Source organism: Oryzias latipes, chromosome 2 (assembly GCF_002234675.1).
Source record: "Oryzias latipes chromosome 2, ASM223467v1".
NCBI lineage: Eukaryota > Metazoa > Chordata > Actinopteri > Beloniformes > Adrianichthyidae > Oryzias > Oryzias latipes.
The window spans coordinates 6,134,379-6,150,938 of NC_019860.2; the positions used below are offsets into that span (position 1 = coordinate 6,134,379).

At 39.5% G+C, this 16,560-nt stretch overlaps 2 protein-coding genes and 1 long non-coding RNA gene across 4 annotated transcripts in view; 1 reads left to right on the forward strand and 2 right to left on the reverse strand.

Moving 5' to 3' along the window:
• Positions 1-16,560, forward strand: part of LOC105355327 (NACHT, LRR and PYD domains-containing protein 12-like) — a 1,049,862-nt gene that overhangs the window by 56,127 nt on the left and 977,175 nt on the right. The window lies entirely within an intron of this gene.
• Positions 3,124-6,334, reverse strand: LOC105355254. 2 transcript variants are annotated; one of them, XR_002874749.1, is made up of 4 exons: positions 6,067-6,334; positions 5,054-5,146; positions 4,537-4,662; positions 3,124-4,340 (listed from the first exon to the last, which is right to left on the reverse strand). It is a non-coding gene; the product is annotated as an uncharacterized LOC105355254 (long non-coding RNA). The 2 variants fall into 2 exon arrangements; XR_002874748.1 differs by having other exon boundaries at positions 6,063-6,334.
• Positions 12,485-16,438, reverse strand: LOC110015234 (G2/M phase-specific E3 ubiquitin-protein ligase-like). The gene is made up of 10 exons (XM_023962673.1): positions 16,414-16,438; positions 16,083-16,156; positions 15,743-15,912; positions 15,433-15,630; positions 15,222-15,308; positions 14,831-15,084; positions 14,596-14,739; positions 13,752-13,892; positions 13,554-13,665; positions 12,485-13,295 (listed from the first exon to the last, which is right to left on the reverse strand). Exons 1-10 carry the CDS (start codon positions 16,414-16,416, stop codon positions 13,096-13,098), a joined length of 1,383 nt encoding a protein of 460 aa, XP_023818441.1. The 5' UTR covers positions 16,417-16,438; the 3' UTR covers positions 12,485-13,095.

The following is a 16,560-nucleotide window of genomic DNA, read 5'->3' on the forward strand; positions in this document are numbered from 1 at the left end:
ACTGAGACAGGTGATTAACATCAGACAGAGGGGCCCATATGCAGCACCCCCACCGCTACACATCTGCATTTTAAGGGAGAATGAAAAGTCCCAAGTAATTGACCTGGGACTTTTCCAGCAATACAGCTGCCCCACAAACTACAAAAAATAATAAAATGGTAGTTATTACAGATGGTCACTCTGTAGAAAAAGTGACCTTATTCGAGGCCTCCAAAGTGTTTGTGGGAAAACATTATATAATGAAAGGGTATAGGCTGCAGGGAGCATATCCCCCATCACATTCTCCCCAAAAAGCACACGGCCTTCCATTGGACATCAGACAGACTCCTGGATCCTCCATCAGTGGTCACACCCCTGACAAGTGTGGACCAGGTGGAAGGTCAACCTCTCCTCACCATTGAGGGAAAGGTCCTTGAGGTAAGGATGTACAAGTCATGTAAATGCTCACGATCTGCCTTAACAAAACATGTAATTTTTACACATTAACTATCTTCATTAGGTGTTTGCAATCAGGAGGATAAAAAGTGGGAGGAACGATGTTCCAATGAGGCAGCTTCGATTACACCAAGTATGTACTTCTGAGTGTCTGAACACTGTGTGTGTGTGTGTGTGTGTGTGTGTGTGTTTGTGCATAAAATAACTTCTCACTGCACAGGACAGGGCAGAGGTGAACATCTCTCTGTTTAAATTGCAAGTGGGTGGCCATGTGAGGCTCAGCCACGTGAAGCGTGGATCTTCGGTGGGTGGGTTCCATCAGTCCACAAATTACACCACAATAGAGGTATGGACGTAAAACCGTAAAAATGACAATGAAAAAAAACACTGTAAAATGACATGTACTCAAAGAGTAAAGTTGGAAAATAATTACTAAAATTGTTTTTGTAGGTGCTCATCCAAGCCGTGGAGGAGGTGCAGCTAAAAATAATAGCCGTCAGGAAGGGGAGGGAGAACGGGGATCTGGAACTGCTCCTAAAGGATCATGAGACCTTAGATGTAGGTGAAGTGCTCTGGGAGTCTCTGGAGCACTCATTCGAAGATGGGCCTCTCACGATTCAAGTTGAGAAAACGGGCAAGAGGGTGTCAAAAATAACAGTCATTAACTAATCCTTTATTTATTTAATGAAATGTAACAAAATAAAAGTGCATTTGTTACTATTATTAATTATAATTTATCATATTTAAAATAAAAATTATTATTATTTATTTATTAAAACTAGTATTTACTATTATTAGGCCTGCACAATAGACCGCAAATTTATCGTTATCGCAAGATCAAGCTGTGCAATATGCATACCGCAAAACACAGCAAAAAATGCAATAAATGGTTACTTTAAATGTGCTAAAACAATCTTATGGCAGCTTAAATTATTTAACGAATCAAATAAATCCCTTTATGCATTTGACCAATCGGATAGAGCCTTTAGCGTTGTTGACCAATCAGATGGAGCCCTTTTATGTTAGATGTTCCGTCCTATGTCAACGAGGGTCATTTGGAGTACAATTCTTAAACTGTTGCAATAAAATGGGAGTGATGTTTTTGGTTGTTTCGCTATTTGTTTATATACCGCAAATTATATCGTTATCGCAATATTAATCCCTCATATCGCATATCGCAAGTTTTCCTCATATCGTGCAGCCCTAACTACAGGGCTCCAGACTGCGAGCAATTGGTCGCATTTTGCGACCAAAATTTGAGAGTGTGCGACTGAATTTTACATCCAGTCGCACGTGCGACCAGTAAATTTGCCTCCCCCACCCTCCGTTATTTTTTTTTTATACATTAAACGTGGAAGGGGCACGTCAATGATCAATGAAATAATCAATGAGACGCGAGCGCACACGCACGCAGGCAGACACACACACTCGCGCACATACTCATGAAACGCGAGCACACACTCGCGAAGCTGACCAACCAATCACAGTGGGGTATATGACTCTTGGGGGCGTGACAATGACAGGGCCTGAAAGCAGGACACCTGACAGCCTCCTCCCTCCCCGGACCACATGAAGGAGTTCCTTACTTTCCTTTAGAACGTATCTTTTCGCTCGTAATTTTCTACATACATGCAGTCCGTGCTGAACTTTTCTCTGGGCCGCACAGACCCGGAGGAAGGTTTAGGTTTTGGTTACGGCGGCGCATCATACGGGTTACGGCAGCACACCGCTCCCGTCCCGCGGGAGTCTGGTCAGCTGAGGAGAATAAATGTCCCACACCTACATGCGTGACAGCTAACGGGGCTTGAACTTTAAACACGCTCGAGCAAAAACAACATTAGTTTTAGACTCACAGAAAATACGTGGGGAAAATGCAACGATAGACGTGTTTGAGATGAACCGGCACCTCGCCTGGATCATTGGGGACACCAGGGGGGGTGGGGGGGGCGGGGGGGTGGGGGGGGGCTGTGAGATGAAAGGGAATCTGCAGCACGACTGAAGGAGAACAGGAAGATGGAGTAGTCCTTAACATTCAATTTAGTTTTAATATTCCTCTCCCCCTTTGTGTGATCTGTGTTATTATATATTTTATGATTATTTGAATGTTTTGTGATGTATGTAGCCTTTTTTAATGAATTGGTATTTTAAATTATTTTAATTAAGCACTCCACTACAAAAACCATCAGGACACATGTCCCATAATGCATTGTTTTGTAGTCTGTAGGGCAGCTTTCAGTCAGTTCAGTTTCCAGCTGTGTCCGGGTAGGTTTGCCCCTTGCTCCCACCCCTTTCTCGCGATATTTTTGTGATGATTGACAGGTGATGTTGGAGCAAAAACAAAAATATGTCACACACCAGGTGATCTGCGCAGCGTTGCGTCCACCTGGGTGATCTCAAACACGCTTATTGTGCATCTTGGCTGCACCTATTTGGTGTCACAAAGATATATTTCCATCAGTTTTTTTAACTATTTGTACTGTCATGACAGCGATGGTGCTGTCAGTTTACCTTCTTGTTGCATTTTCAAAAGTGAAGAATAAAATGTGACACTGAATTTGAAACAGCACATTGTAATTTCTGCATTTATTATTAAAGTATTTATTAGTAATACAGTGGAAATTAGTAGATTTGGTTAGAATGTTGATTACGGTATGCGCCCCTAAATTTTCTGGTTGTGCCCCTAAAATTTTCAGTTAGGGGCCACACCTAGTGAAAAAAGTAAGTCTGGAGCCCTGAACTATTATTATTATTAAAGTTTAGCCAGTAGAAGTCGCTGTCGTGGAAGTCATTGTTGAACATTTACTTTGAAAAAATGCAAGGCAGCCGTCTTAACATAAGACCAAATAAGACGAAAGTACACAGATGAAGAGACTTACACAGACTGTAGAAACAAAGACTGACAACAAATGCCATTTCTGTCTTCAGGTCCAATATTCAAGCTGAAGACTCGGCACTCTTATGTTTGCACTGTGCGTCATAAAGCCTTGTTTCCAAACCAGGTCCTAGTCTGCAGAAGGTCCAGTTATGTAACGCACCCAGCAGTCATTGAACCATGCCTGACAGGTAAATATGTCCATGTGTGGGAAGGTTCCTGCAGAGATGAACCATGTTTAGTTCCTAGTGAGAGACTTTGTTTTTTATGCTGAAGGTCCCCCAAAGAGGAGAGGTAGGGCACACAACCTGAAGTTGAGACAGTAGAAAGACAATTCACGGATTCCATCCCATCTGGCTGTGTACCAGCAAAGGCCGACTGCATGAAATGTTTGGCAGCTGAACCACAAGAATCAAGTACAAAAACGAGGCAACTTTTTAAATATTATGTCCACAATAGAATTTCTATTGAAAAAGTGAAGAAAAAAATTAAAGAAATCCAATAGTTAATAATTCTGTCCATGTGTTTGGTGTTTAAATGTTTTTCTAAATCCAGAAAAATTCCCAAGTACTCGACCACATCCATTCTGAGCACATTTAAGTCATATATTTTTCCCCATCTACATTACCACGATCTACTCATAAATGCCCAACAAGTGTATTTGAACTCAACTCAGAGTGACAAACAAAACACCTCTTCTCAAATAGACGTGTTCATGAGCTAATGAAGCAGCCCGGCCCCAACTTCTGCAACACGGGGGCTCTCCTTCACTTCCCAACATCTTTGTTGTAGACAGTTGTCTGGATGAATGTGAACATGCTGTGGAGCATTGGGTTGTACTTTGTAGCAAAAACAAAATTTGCCTTGAACAGTTCAAAGGCACCAAGTGAGGAAGCCAACCTGTAGGCGATGACATTTGTGTAAAGGGTGATTAGAACTGGTGGATTTCTTTCCTACTTTGTCCTACAGCCAGGAGATCGGGTGAACTGCTGGTCGTGATGGAATCAAGATGTTCTTGAATGTTGGTTCTCGTCTGAAACGACATGAAAAACACATTGAGGCTTTTACAATGACACTGCAGTAACATTTCATTCCTAAAATTACTTGTAGAGCTGGGAAATAATGTAATTGGGCACACGAACATTTCTGGTGCTAATCAATCATGGTATCTGCACATTTATTCTCAACATGACAGCACCAGGCGCATTACTGAAAATAAAAACACACACCTTCTTGAAGACCACCAAATGCTTTTCTGCTTGGGAAGCAGACACTTCCTGGTCTTTGACTCCTTCTTGGGCAGAAGGAGGAACAAGGTGCAACAGCAGCAGAATCAATGAGGTCACTGTCTCACCCTGTGAATACACAAACATTTATATCAAATGGAGCATCAGCAAAAGTCAGACAAGTAAAAGAAAATGGTAACTATTGCAAAACGGTATTTGAAACTGTCCTAATATATAGAAAATGAATAGAGTTTCTACTGCCTGTAACTCTTACCAATGCAATCATCCACTTCAGTTCCACTGTCAGGGTTATCAGCTGCCAGGAGGAGATCTTCCAACTAACTGCTGGTTTGCAGCTTTCTGAATTGTTGGATGACTTTTTGCTTGAATGCAGTCGTCCATTTTTTTTAAAGAACGTGTTACTTTTTTATCTATTTAATATTTAAAAAGTACCTTTCAAAACCATTTATAGGTCAAACATCTTATAAACATTAATGTCATCCTTTTTGGTGTGACTTACATAACCGGTCCTGGAGAAAGGGTCACTAAGACGGGAAACAAGCTCACAATTCCCCTGGCAGACATTTCTTTCAAATGTCTTGGTGGCGACGTCCTGCAATACAAAGAAATGAAATGAGTTGAATGCTTCATGCTTTGCTAAAGATGAGAATGACATGTTAATCATACACCGAGTCTACTAAGCCATAATGATGAATTAGCCATTCTTCTCTGTCATGTCAGCAGCAGTATGTGAACCATCTTTCTTCTAGTTTCATCTGTTAAATACGACGGAGATTTAGGGCCAGTTTACAAGAATTTTTTTTTATTTCCGACTTTTATTAAGTCGTTAATTTACGAAAAAGAAAGTTATAACTGTAAATATACGAGATTTTAATCTCATAATTTTAATCTCATTAATTTACGACTTAAAATCTTGTTTATTACCAAAAAAAACTCAGATTAACAAGGAAAAATCCCCAAAGGTTTCCGTTTATCGGAGCCTAGCTTGAAGATGAAATATGTGGAGTAGAGCTGTGACGGTGTTGGATTTTCTATCACCGCGGTGATGAACCACCAGGGGGCGCGGTGTCGCAGTTAACCTTTGTAAATTTACAAGATTTTTTTAGCGTAAATTTGAGAGACTCTTGTAAATTTACAACTTAAAACCGCTATTTTTTTATTTTATTTTTTGTGGCCCTAAAACGACGTCGTAGTGAGACTTGCCTCCATTATATTCATTTATTATTTGTTCCCCACCAGGTTTTTGGATAACAATGGATTCCATCAACTAACAACACAGATGTAACACCCATCCCATGTAACTAAAGGAATATCCCCCCCACACACACACACAGTTTATAGTCAGAAAAAAGTTCCTTACGGTGAAGAAAAGGGTTTGTTTAGTCTTATTCTTTTTTTAATTTTTTTGTTTTGTTTCAGGCCTGATCGATGCTCGGCTGCGTTGTGGCAAAAAACCAAAGAGGGCCTTTTCAATTGCTAAGCAAGCAGGGGAAAAAATGTGCACGTACTCACGTAGCTGATGGTTAGGGCAACTGTTGGCGTGAGAAAATGCTCTGCAGGCAAAGTCGGCGGTATCCGACTGCAGCGGGACAGAGGAAGAGGAGGCTGGAATCTGTGAGACCTGGGGGTTGGAATCAATAAGTTATATCACTAGAGGAAACACGCCCGTTTTAGAAGCCTGGCCGACGGTGGCGGAGCGCGACGCCATCTTGGTGAGGTCGACGACGCCCACATGACTATGATTTCCATTGCTTTTAGAGGTGTCTAAGTAGCTTTTATATACTATTTTTTTTTTACATTTATATATATTTATACATATATGTAAATATATTATATTTATATATATAATATATATATATATACATCATTTGTTGTTGTTAAAGAAGAGAAACAGTCAGTCTTAAAAGCTCAAACTTTAATGAAAATGCATTGTTGCAGGACTTCTTACAAATAAAAAAATTATTAGAAATAATTTTTAAAATTAATTTCTAAACATTTAGAAGTTCTAGACCTCTTTGACATGTAATTTAAATTATTTAGAAAAACCCAACAATAAGTCAATAATAATAATAATAATAAATCAATAGTAATAAATCAATAGTAAGTCAATACAAACCATAAATAATAACAATACATAAATAATAAGTCAATAAATAATAATAATAATAATAATAATAATAATAAATATTCAAAAGAAGTCCAAAAGTGAACAATAGATTTACCCTAAAAAAACAACAACAAAGAAAAACAATAGATTTATACTGATTCATGTTAGTGATCAGTTTGTGTAACACAGATGTTATGGTGTCGGGTTTCAAGCAAACAGTCTGGCCTCTTATCTAAATGTGTTTCCACAAATGTTCTGAACATAGCCAGACTGTATTACTAGTTGTTAACCACAGTGATTCATCTGGGTTAGCTCTTTTTATTGGTAAGATCCACTTTTTCCTTAAGTCTGAATCCATTGGAAACCTGCAAGAAAAGTTCAGTCACTGAGTCAGAAATGTATAAATCTATATTACTATAAGAGCCTAGTATGCTGTATACAAGTTTAGAAAAATAAAATGTACTTTTATGTCGACAGTAAATTATACATACATCATGCAGCATGTTGATAATAGCCCTGCAGCATCATGCATGAAAACATGTGTATGATTAATGAAGCCCCAGCAGCATTAAAAGAAAAAAATATTGTACTTACCTGTGAAATGATATACCTTCCTCCTTCATGGACTTAGTTCTCTGATTTTGGCAGTTGAAACCCAAACAATGAACTGGTATTATGCAAAAAATGTGTTCACATGCATGCACTGCAGTAGTAACTTGACCTCACCAAGATGGCGGTGCTCTCCTCCCATGAGGAATCACGTGATGTCTCCTCTAGTGATATAACTCATTGGTTGGAATCACCTCAGCTCAGGTGTGCTCGGTCTCCCACAGGGTCCAAAAAAGACTCGTCTATGGTCAAATGCATAAAGTCCCCTTAGAACTTTGGAAATTTGCTTTGGGTCGTTTTTACCTAGCATAGACTAACCAACACGTTACAACATGCTAAAGCTAGTCGCAATAAGCATTTTTAGCTGCATATTGTAATGAATAAAACGAGCGGTTAAACACATTTAAGAAAATTATTACTTACATAACAGTTTCCACAATTCTAAACAAAAAGTTGACTCTGAAAAACATCATAGCTCCAAGCATTCAGCGTCAGCTCCGGTCTTCACCAAGGTCTGACTCTCTCTGCCCGTCAGTGAAACGATTTTTCCGATCGTTCTTCTTAGGACACACCCACTTATCTCTGATTGGATGGATTATTATACATACAGATTACACAGCAAATCACATCCCAGAATTAACAAAAATTCCAAACATGTTAGGTTGTGGGGCAAAATCAGACTTTTATAACATACTAGACCAAACAAACTTGATTTCCAATGAAACTTTAAACAAAAAACAACTTGTTAACCAAACCAACAAGTGGCCATGAAACATTTTTAATAAATACATTTTTTTCTTTTAATTGTAGCTTAGTCTGTTTTTAGTTTTTATTTTGACTGGGCTACACAGATAAAAGAACTTAAGCAAATTAAAAAGGGGCATCAACTAAACAAGGATTGGACAATAGAATAATTTCAGCAATTTAAGCAATATTTATTTTACAGGTTCATATCCTTAAAAATAATCATTTGATTAGAATAATTCTTACGTGCTTGGCCTCTGAGTCCAGCCTTAGCCGTTTACTGGATGGACTCTGAATGGATGACGGTGTCTTGAGTATCAGATGAATCTGTCAGAGGGGTGGGGGTGAAGCCCCCGAGCAATCAAAAATTTTAGGGATCCGCTGGGGAGTTTGCTAGTTGCTCCAGAGACAGCCAAAGCCTTGGTGGTTAAAATGTTTTAATAAAATAGTCTAAAACCAGGAATGGTAAAAAAAAAAAAAAAAAAAAAAAAAACTAAAAGCAAGAATGACAAAACACATGTAAAGCCGTCACATCAGGAGAACAGTGGTGGAAATTGTCTATATGACGCTATTGGCCAAGTGTCCACCTTGACGTTCGTCCCACACCCAAATCCTTCACACGAGCAGGCTTGCAATCCAAGCCACCAGTACACATGCAATAAAAACAAGGCAAATCCACAAATAGTTTTAAAAGCACAAAAACTGTCATGCAAAAGAGTTAAAAGTCAATCCATAAAAAACCCAATTAAAATCCAATGGTGACTGAGCTACAGGCTGTTCATAGAACCTCGGTGTGTAGCTGGCACATTAACTTTAGGAGGGGTGAAGCCCGTTCACCCCTCTGCGTCTCCAAATGGCAGTGTGAGATCTTCCCTAGGGAATGCTGCCTCCCTCCTCCTCCACATGAGCGATTAACTGGTCCGCGCCCCGATGAAGACCTGTGGTGGCCAGTGTTCTGCCGCCTCCGCGTCCTGAATTGCGCACTTCCGGCTCCAAGCCTTCCTTCTGCCTGCACCTTGCAGGTTGCGCCCGAGTGTCACGGACCTCGCGTCTCTGGTATGAAGGTATTAATGTTCCAAAATGGACGCACTTGTACATTTGATGTGATAACTTGTAAAATCAAATGTGAGAACTTGAGCACCAAAAATCTGCATCTGTGTTTAAAGATTTTCTGATGTAAAAAACTAATGAACACACGTAAAAAAAAAGTCAAACAATTTCTACAAATGTATACATATATGTTACAAAAAATGAAATCATAAATTACAAATTAACATTTTCATGTGTTCATTTAGAGTTACAACCTCAAATCCACGATTACAACTGCTCGAATCTGCTGCCGCGTGTGCTCGAATGTGCTGCTGCGTATGCGCGAATCTGCTGCCGTGAATCACAGCTCGCTTCAACTGTGTTCGACTTTTGACACATTCTTTGCGAGACATTTATGTCAAAACAGATCTGTGTCCGATAATGGAACAAGGGGGGGAGGAGGGTCTGGGGGGGAAGGGGGTGGGGTCTTGGAGGGGGTGGGGGTCAACCATTCAGAGTTCAGGACCCAGAAGATGCACGCGCCCGTATACCTTTTGATGTTGGACCGGCCCGCTACAGCAATACCATGGCGCATCAAGCTGGGGTAAGTTGCCTTAGTAATCATTGTTTTTGTTCGTTCGTTGTGTGCCTTGAGAGTTTATAAATTTACGCCGACCAAATTTTATAAACTACTCTGATCTTCCGTGGTTTGTATGAAAGTCGGCGGCTAGCCGGAGTCGGGCGAGTACCGCGGTAATTTAGACTGTCCGAATTCACATCGTAACCATAGCTAGCTATTAAAAACTTTATTATAGGCGTGTATATTGTTGAAAGTGATTCGGACACCATGCTCACTACTTGATGTTTTTAACGACGAAAATGACGTTAACGATTTCACGAAGGGAAATTCTAATGAGCTTGTTTTTTCGCCGATCATAATGAATCCACTGTGTTCTGGAGATAATTTTTTCTTTTTAAAATACATGTAAATACTGTAGTGTCCCTTTCCCACACTGAGGCACGGAGACTTTATCTCTTTTAAGGTTCTTTATTGTAGTTACTGTAGGCCATAACCAAAAACGTATTCAGCAAGTCCTTAATCCCTTCTGCCGCGATCGCTCTTCGATGGCTGAACCCCATTGGTCCAAACCCCCCAGCAACAGGCTGAGCGACAGATCTGACGGCCAATCAGCATCTCTGCTTGATGCGTTCACAGAACTCCGGAACTTTCTCAAACGACAAAGTACACTGAGTCCAACTCAGTCCGCCACAAAACTTTTTTTTTTTGGCAAAAAGTGTTGCGCTGTGGTCCATATTCAGCACATCTTGAATATCACAGCTCTATGGCTTTGCTGTTCATGTGCAAACAATATGAAGGCCGATCTCTGGGCACGCAGGTGATAACAGCTACTTTGCTGTCCCCTTGCCAGTACAAAAAAATGAAGGGAAGCTGTATTTCAAAACGCAAATGTTCAGTCCTAGAGTTAAAGTCATTAATTGTCACCACGTTAAAAGTTTTTTTAAGCTCTAGATTGCTTAACATCGATGCATGCTTCCTCTGTTCATTCCTGTATTAAATAAAGCTGTTTTAGGACGAATATGGTGCTTCTGTTGATGTACAACAGGGTGACAAATCCACTGTTTGTGTATTAATATTTGTGGGTGTGGCTTTTTAAACAAACAAAGTGGATATTGATTGAAAGAGCTGTCAATGCACCCACTCACAGCCGTGTTCCATTAGATTTTGATCTTCTCGAATTTATATGTTCTCAGGAGTTTGTAATCCTCAGTGCTATTTCAAACCAAATAGAGATTCCTCTGGACATTTTTGATGCTTTTGCTCACCTGCATCAATTGGTCTGCAGTCAAAATAACAATGATAGACACATTGTTGTTGCACAGACACGTGGAAATCTTGGTCGACCTAGGATATTGATTTCCGAAGAGGACACCTCCCACCTTCTTGGTTTAGGGCTACCATTGTCATGTATTGCTCAACTTCTCGGGGTGTCCAGAAGCACATTACATAGGAACATGACAGAATGGGGTTTAACAGTCAGAGAAAGGTATAGTAACATAACTGATGAGGAACTGGACTGCCTTGTGTCAGAGATCCACCATACCAACCCCAATGCAGGGTATCGGATGATGCTGGGTTTTCTAAGAGCTCGGGGTCACACATTGCAGTGGGAAAGAGTCCGGGCCTCTATGCACTGAGTAGACACCACAAGCATCGTTTCCAGGATGACCCAGCTTCGTTGTGTGGTCAGAAGAAGATATTCTGTCCCGAGCCCCAGATCGTTGATGCATATTGACACAAATCACAAACTAATACGGTGAGTAAAGTTCACCGGAGCTGACCCCTCTTGATGAGAGACAAGCGGCAAGAATTGGGGAATCCTTTAGTGGAGTGGTGACTGAGGCGCAGGGGGACACCGACGCGCCAGATGCACCGGGTGACACACCCCCAAAAGCCCGCAGAGGTCCAACAGGAGGCTCGAGGAAGTCGGAACCGGCTCATAAGCCAGTCGTCCTCGTTTGCCAGCAAGTCTTCTTGTCTAAAGATGCGTTCACTCCGAATTCTTCCATTTGCCACATCTTCTAAGAGCGCAAGATCAGCCATTGTGCGTCATTACGCATTGTGATGGGGCATTTTATTTCCCTCCATTTAGTTACATCTGACAAGCTACAGATGTCGGTAACAATCGACGTGGAAATGGGAAATTGTTCAGCACAAATGTAATTTCTTGTTGCTTTCTGAATGGTTGAGACATACGCCATACATTGTTTTATCAAAAATAAAACAAACTAAAGGCATATGCATGAATACCATAATTCTGTAGCGTATGAAGAAATGTTTTAATATGAAAACAACTTTCCCCAGTGGACAATTAATGCATCTATCTGTCTATCCATCTGTCTGTCTGATTGCACCTATATCTGCTCCACCAGACGGACACACTGACGAGAATATCAGTTTTGTACATTATTTCGTTCTGTTAAATATATTATTTATGAGGATGAATTGCACAACATGCCAATACTGCAGAACATATTTCACTTTTCTTTTTGCAAATAAGTGTTCATTTGAATTTTTGTTGTAATTTTCGTTTGATTTTTTTGTTTTTGTTTCTTTCACTGCTGATCGATCAAACGGGTCTTCGTGTAGGCTGTTAATTGTAAGACTTGCTTTGTGAAGTCTTCATGTTATTTATGAGAGGCAGTATTGTCATTTTCACTTTCACGTCTTTCTTCCATCTGCCGACGGCGTCGCCGTTTCTCATTTCACCCGTTTTTGTGCGTACGCCTGGGTCAGAGCTTGCGTGAAGGACCGCACATTTTCCCGTCAAGTTTGCTTTTTATAAATCTCAACTATTGCGCAGAGAGTGGCGTACGCCTTCTTTTGTGCGTACGCAACGTTTATAAATGAGGCCCCAGATCTTTAAAACGGTGTAGCAGATGTTTTTAGCTGGAGATAAAAAAAAGATTAAATGAAACAGATCTAATCAGATATGTAGGAGAATCTGATCGCTTTTTGAAAATTATAGTAAAACTTAAGGAGGGATATGAACACCCTCTATATTACCAAGACAGCACCAGAGAGGAATGTTGAGAGCTTGAATGCTAAACTTTCTGCGGTAAGGTTTTCTCTCAAAAGATTAATGAATGGTCTTGCTTAACATTGCATTGAAGGAAAATCATAAGAATTCCAAATTTTGAGGCTGATGAACAAATTTACCAAAAAAATGGAACAAAACAAAATGCTGCGCAGGACTTGACGTTAGGCAAATGAACATCCATTTTCTTGGGCTGAGGTTTTAGCCAGTATAAATTTAAAAATGCAAAATTCTTACGTTTTTGAGTGGGTTATCCATACCATGGAAAGGACAAGATGTTTAGGGTTTATAACAGTCACCATTAAAAATTCTGAAATAACCATTAAACAAAAATGTTATTTTTTAAACAAACTGCTGTAGAAATTGTGTGTAACATGGCTTAATAACAGAATGTAGCCAAACTCTTGTTTTCAGATTTCATATAAGTCCAAAACCTTAGTCATTAATTGCAATGCAGCATTCCAAACTGTCTTTAAATTGATCGTAACTTGTGTAGTGACTTGGCAAACGTAGAATGTGGAAACAGGTGGACGAAGTTGGATGGTCTGCCGGTTTCACCTCCACTTGCATGTCCTGCATGGGTCTCTCCCAGCCAACCCAAACCTTCACCCGTTGCTTCCGTTTGTGTTCAGTGACTAAATGACAACAGATGACACAGAGAATATATGTTAAAAATAAAGAGAATGTTAACTAAAACCAAGTTTTACATAAGTATATTATTGCAAAACAGTTTTCTGAGACAAATATAATTCTTGCTCAGTACTAGGTCTATTGAAACCATTTTAGGTAGAACTTAAAGTCATTCACTTATTCTTACCATCACTTACATAAGTAATTCTATGACAGCTACACCTGTGCATTTTCACAGTGCATATTACAAAAAACACATATACCTGTCTCCACAAACTTGCGTAGATACCCAGCAACTACAGATTTGACTGCAACAGAGCATCCATCTTCATTTTGCTCCTCATCCTCAGGCCAAATTATGTTTTGCAGGACCATCTGTATACAAATAAGATGAAATTATTACTATTTTAATTAATAAATAAAAAACTCATATGGTTGAATCAGAATGCTGAACAGCATACCTGAGCACTGCATTCAGCCATTTTCTGACCAGGAAAAACCAGAACAAGAACATCTGGTCTTGCCTCCAACAGTGGCCACAACATTGACTCCTGCAGGCCCTCTCTTAGCTGGTGGATTTGCTGTGAGGTTCGCCCAAGCACCTTCAGAAATATTGGAATTGTTGTTTAACTAGTTTAAGGAGTAATGACTGGGTCGTTATGAAATGTCATAGACTAATACATATGAAATAAAAAAAGAATAAATTCTTTAAAAACAGAATTATTATGCTAAATTGCAGTAGTTGCTTTGATTTACAACATGCGTGGTTCTCAATAACTTTGTATGATTGTTATTTACATGGGGTGCTTTTCATATTTGGTTTGAACAACATTTCATGGAGAGCACTAACTGAAGTGTGTCTATGACCCTAATACAGTTGCTTCCCTATCACAAAAATCTCTGGAGTGAAACAAACACTGTATGTTTGACATCCATTGACTCTCTCACAATATCCCTATATTATTGTGAAATTTAAGATTTCAATTCTATCTGAGTCCTCCTAACCAAACTTAGAAGTGATGAATGTAATTTACTAGATTTCTATTCAGAAGATTATGTCTCTCACAGTTGAAGTGGATCAATGAGGAAAATTCAAGACTCTTTCATCATTTTAAGTCAGACAACTTGTGTACAATTGGTGGCTGACTAAAGACGTTTTTGCCCCACTATACCATTTACATAGTTGCATTTTTAGGTCCTAACAGTACCTTTATTCGATTGTTTCCACTTTTCTTTAGGCCCCCAAAGAAAAAGGTAATTGCTGCTATGACGTATCTCTAATATCCAGCTATTTTTTGACCTCACCGCATATTGAAGCAGACTTTGTAAAAGCCACCCCTGGTTTGTTGATGTCAGCACAGGAAGATCCCAAGATAAAGCCAAGTGATCGACAGATTCTCTTTGATCCTCTGTGAGAGTGCAGACATCGGCCTTTCCAGTTGTTGTGAGCTTAATGGAGAGATTAAAAATAACATACTTGACTTTAGGAAAATGACTTCTGTCTTCATGAAGTATGCATTGTGTTAGAGTTTAAACCTACCAGCTCTATTGTCTCTCGGATGTCGATGTCTGCCACATCTTCAAGCACAATGGGTGCTGTTTCTTGGGAGCCCCCCAGCAAAACATGCAGGATTGCAGGACTTATACCTGTTAGGGGAGGACCACCATGAAGAAAAGAGTGACCTATCATCCTGCCAGCCATCTTGAACAAGTCACTCTGTAAAAGAACCTTGGAGGTTGAAGGAGTGAGATGGTCAGCTTGACCCTCAAATAATAGTGTCCCAGTTCTATTTCCTGCATGAACAAAAAACAAAGCACAGGTCAGTGATGACTGGGCTAAGCCATTAAAATTGCAAGGACTTATGAGACAATAAAAAATAGAAGGATGGGTTGTGTTTAAGGCTGTTACATGATGTACATCTGAGACTTACCAAAATCCAGTGAAAATCCAGTTTGCAGCTTTTGTATCACTAGGCTAAAGAAATGCCGCTTAACACCCTCACCCGTCGCTACGTCACCTGACAGAAACAAACATGATAGATCAAGTAGTACTTGATCAGGGCAGCTATTGTACATATTTTTTTAATTACAAATTGGCATTTAAAACAAAAAAATTAAAAATTTTGGGAAAATGTGGATTACCTTCCAATCTACAATGGAGTGGTCTGGCCCAATCAACTTTATGGACCTTGTAAAAACTGATTAGTCTCTCCTCCTGTTCCTCAACACTCTCTCTCAAATCCAGTTTCACTTTCAGGGTTGGCTCACCTTCTTTCTGCTCCAGTAAAAACCTCCTGTATAGCACTGAGGCTCTCTCTGGATCTTCAGCTCTTTTCCAACCTGGCAAAGGGTTTAATCAAAATTGCTTTTACCCAAGGCATTTTAGGCAAGTAAATAATACAACGTTCCATAAGTTAAAATAAGAAAAAATATCGAAACGAATGAAACACACCATCATTTCCAGCAGGTGATGGCTGTGATGATCTGCTTTGTGGTGAAGAAAATGTCAACAAGCTGAAATTTGAAGAGCTGCTGCTTTCAGGAATACTGCTGCTTATGGGAACCCCCCGTGATGTACTTGGCTCTACTGGAATTTGTGTCACGTAATCCATCTGAGGAAAGCTAGATGGCAAGATACATATTCTAATAATTGAAGTACGTCTGAATCCAACAATATCCTTATGAAAAATAGTGTGTCTAACTGAAATTACCATAAAACTTTTAAAACATAGCTCTCCCAATGACTATGTTAAACCAAAAAGTGTGACCAACAGTTACAGACAGAAACCAACCTTTCCCCACAAGAACTTGCATGAAGGGGCATCAGGTCAGTGGAGAACGTCTCTCCACATATGGGGCAGGAATCCTGTAACAGTCAAATTAACATCATAAACCAAACCTAAATAATCATGATTATTTTTAGAAACGGTAAAAATTAAATGGAAGATACTCAAAGTTATAACTCCACTTTCTTACTACATCTGTGGCAAATTTGAAAAAAAAAACCTATGAATTTAACCCCATTATATTTTTCAGAATCTTTCCCAAATTATTGTGAAAAATAAATAAATAAAATGACAGACTTTTTTTCTATTTTTTTTACTCTCTTACTGACTTGCTTACCATGCCACCTGTAACTGGTTCTCCATCTCTTACGTATTACGTATTTGTCCTAAATATTAAACTGAAAAACAACTTTTAAAATACAACTAAAGAGAACTTAAGTTTCATTCAAGAGAAACTTAAAGACAATGAATGTCAATTACTATA

What these genes read in the sequence shown, in the direction of transcription:
- LOC110015234 (XM_023962673.1), bottom strand. An exon ending in TGGATTTTCACTGGATTTTG is followed by an intron (nt 15,085 to 15,221) that starts GTAAGTCTCAGA and finishes TTGTTCATGCAG; the next exon opens with GAAATAGAACTGGGACACTA. An exon ending in TCCGAGAGACAATAGAGCTG is followed by an intron (nt 14,740 to 14,830) that starts GTAGGTTTAAAC and finishes CTCTCCATTAAG; the next exon opens with CTCACAACAACTGGAAAGGC.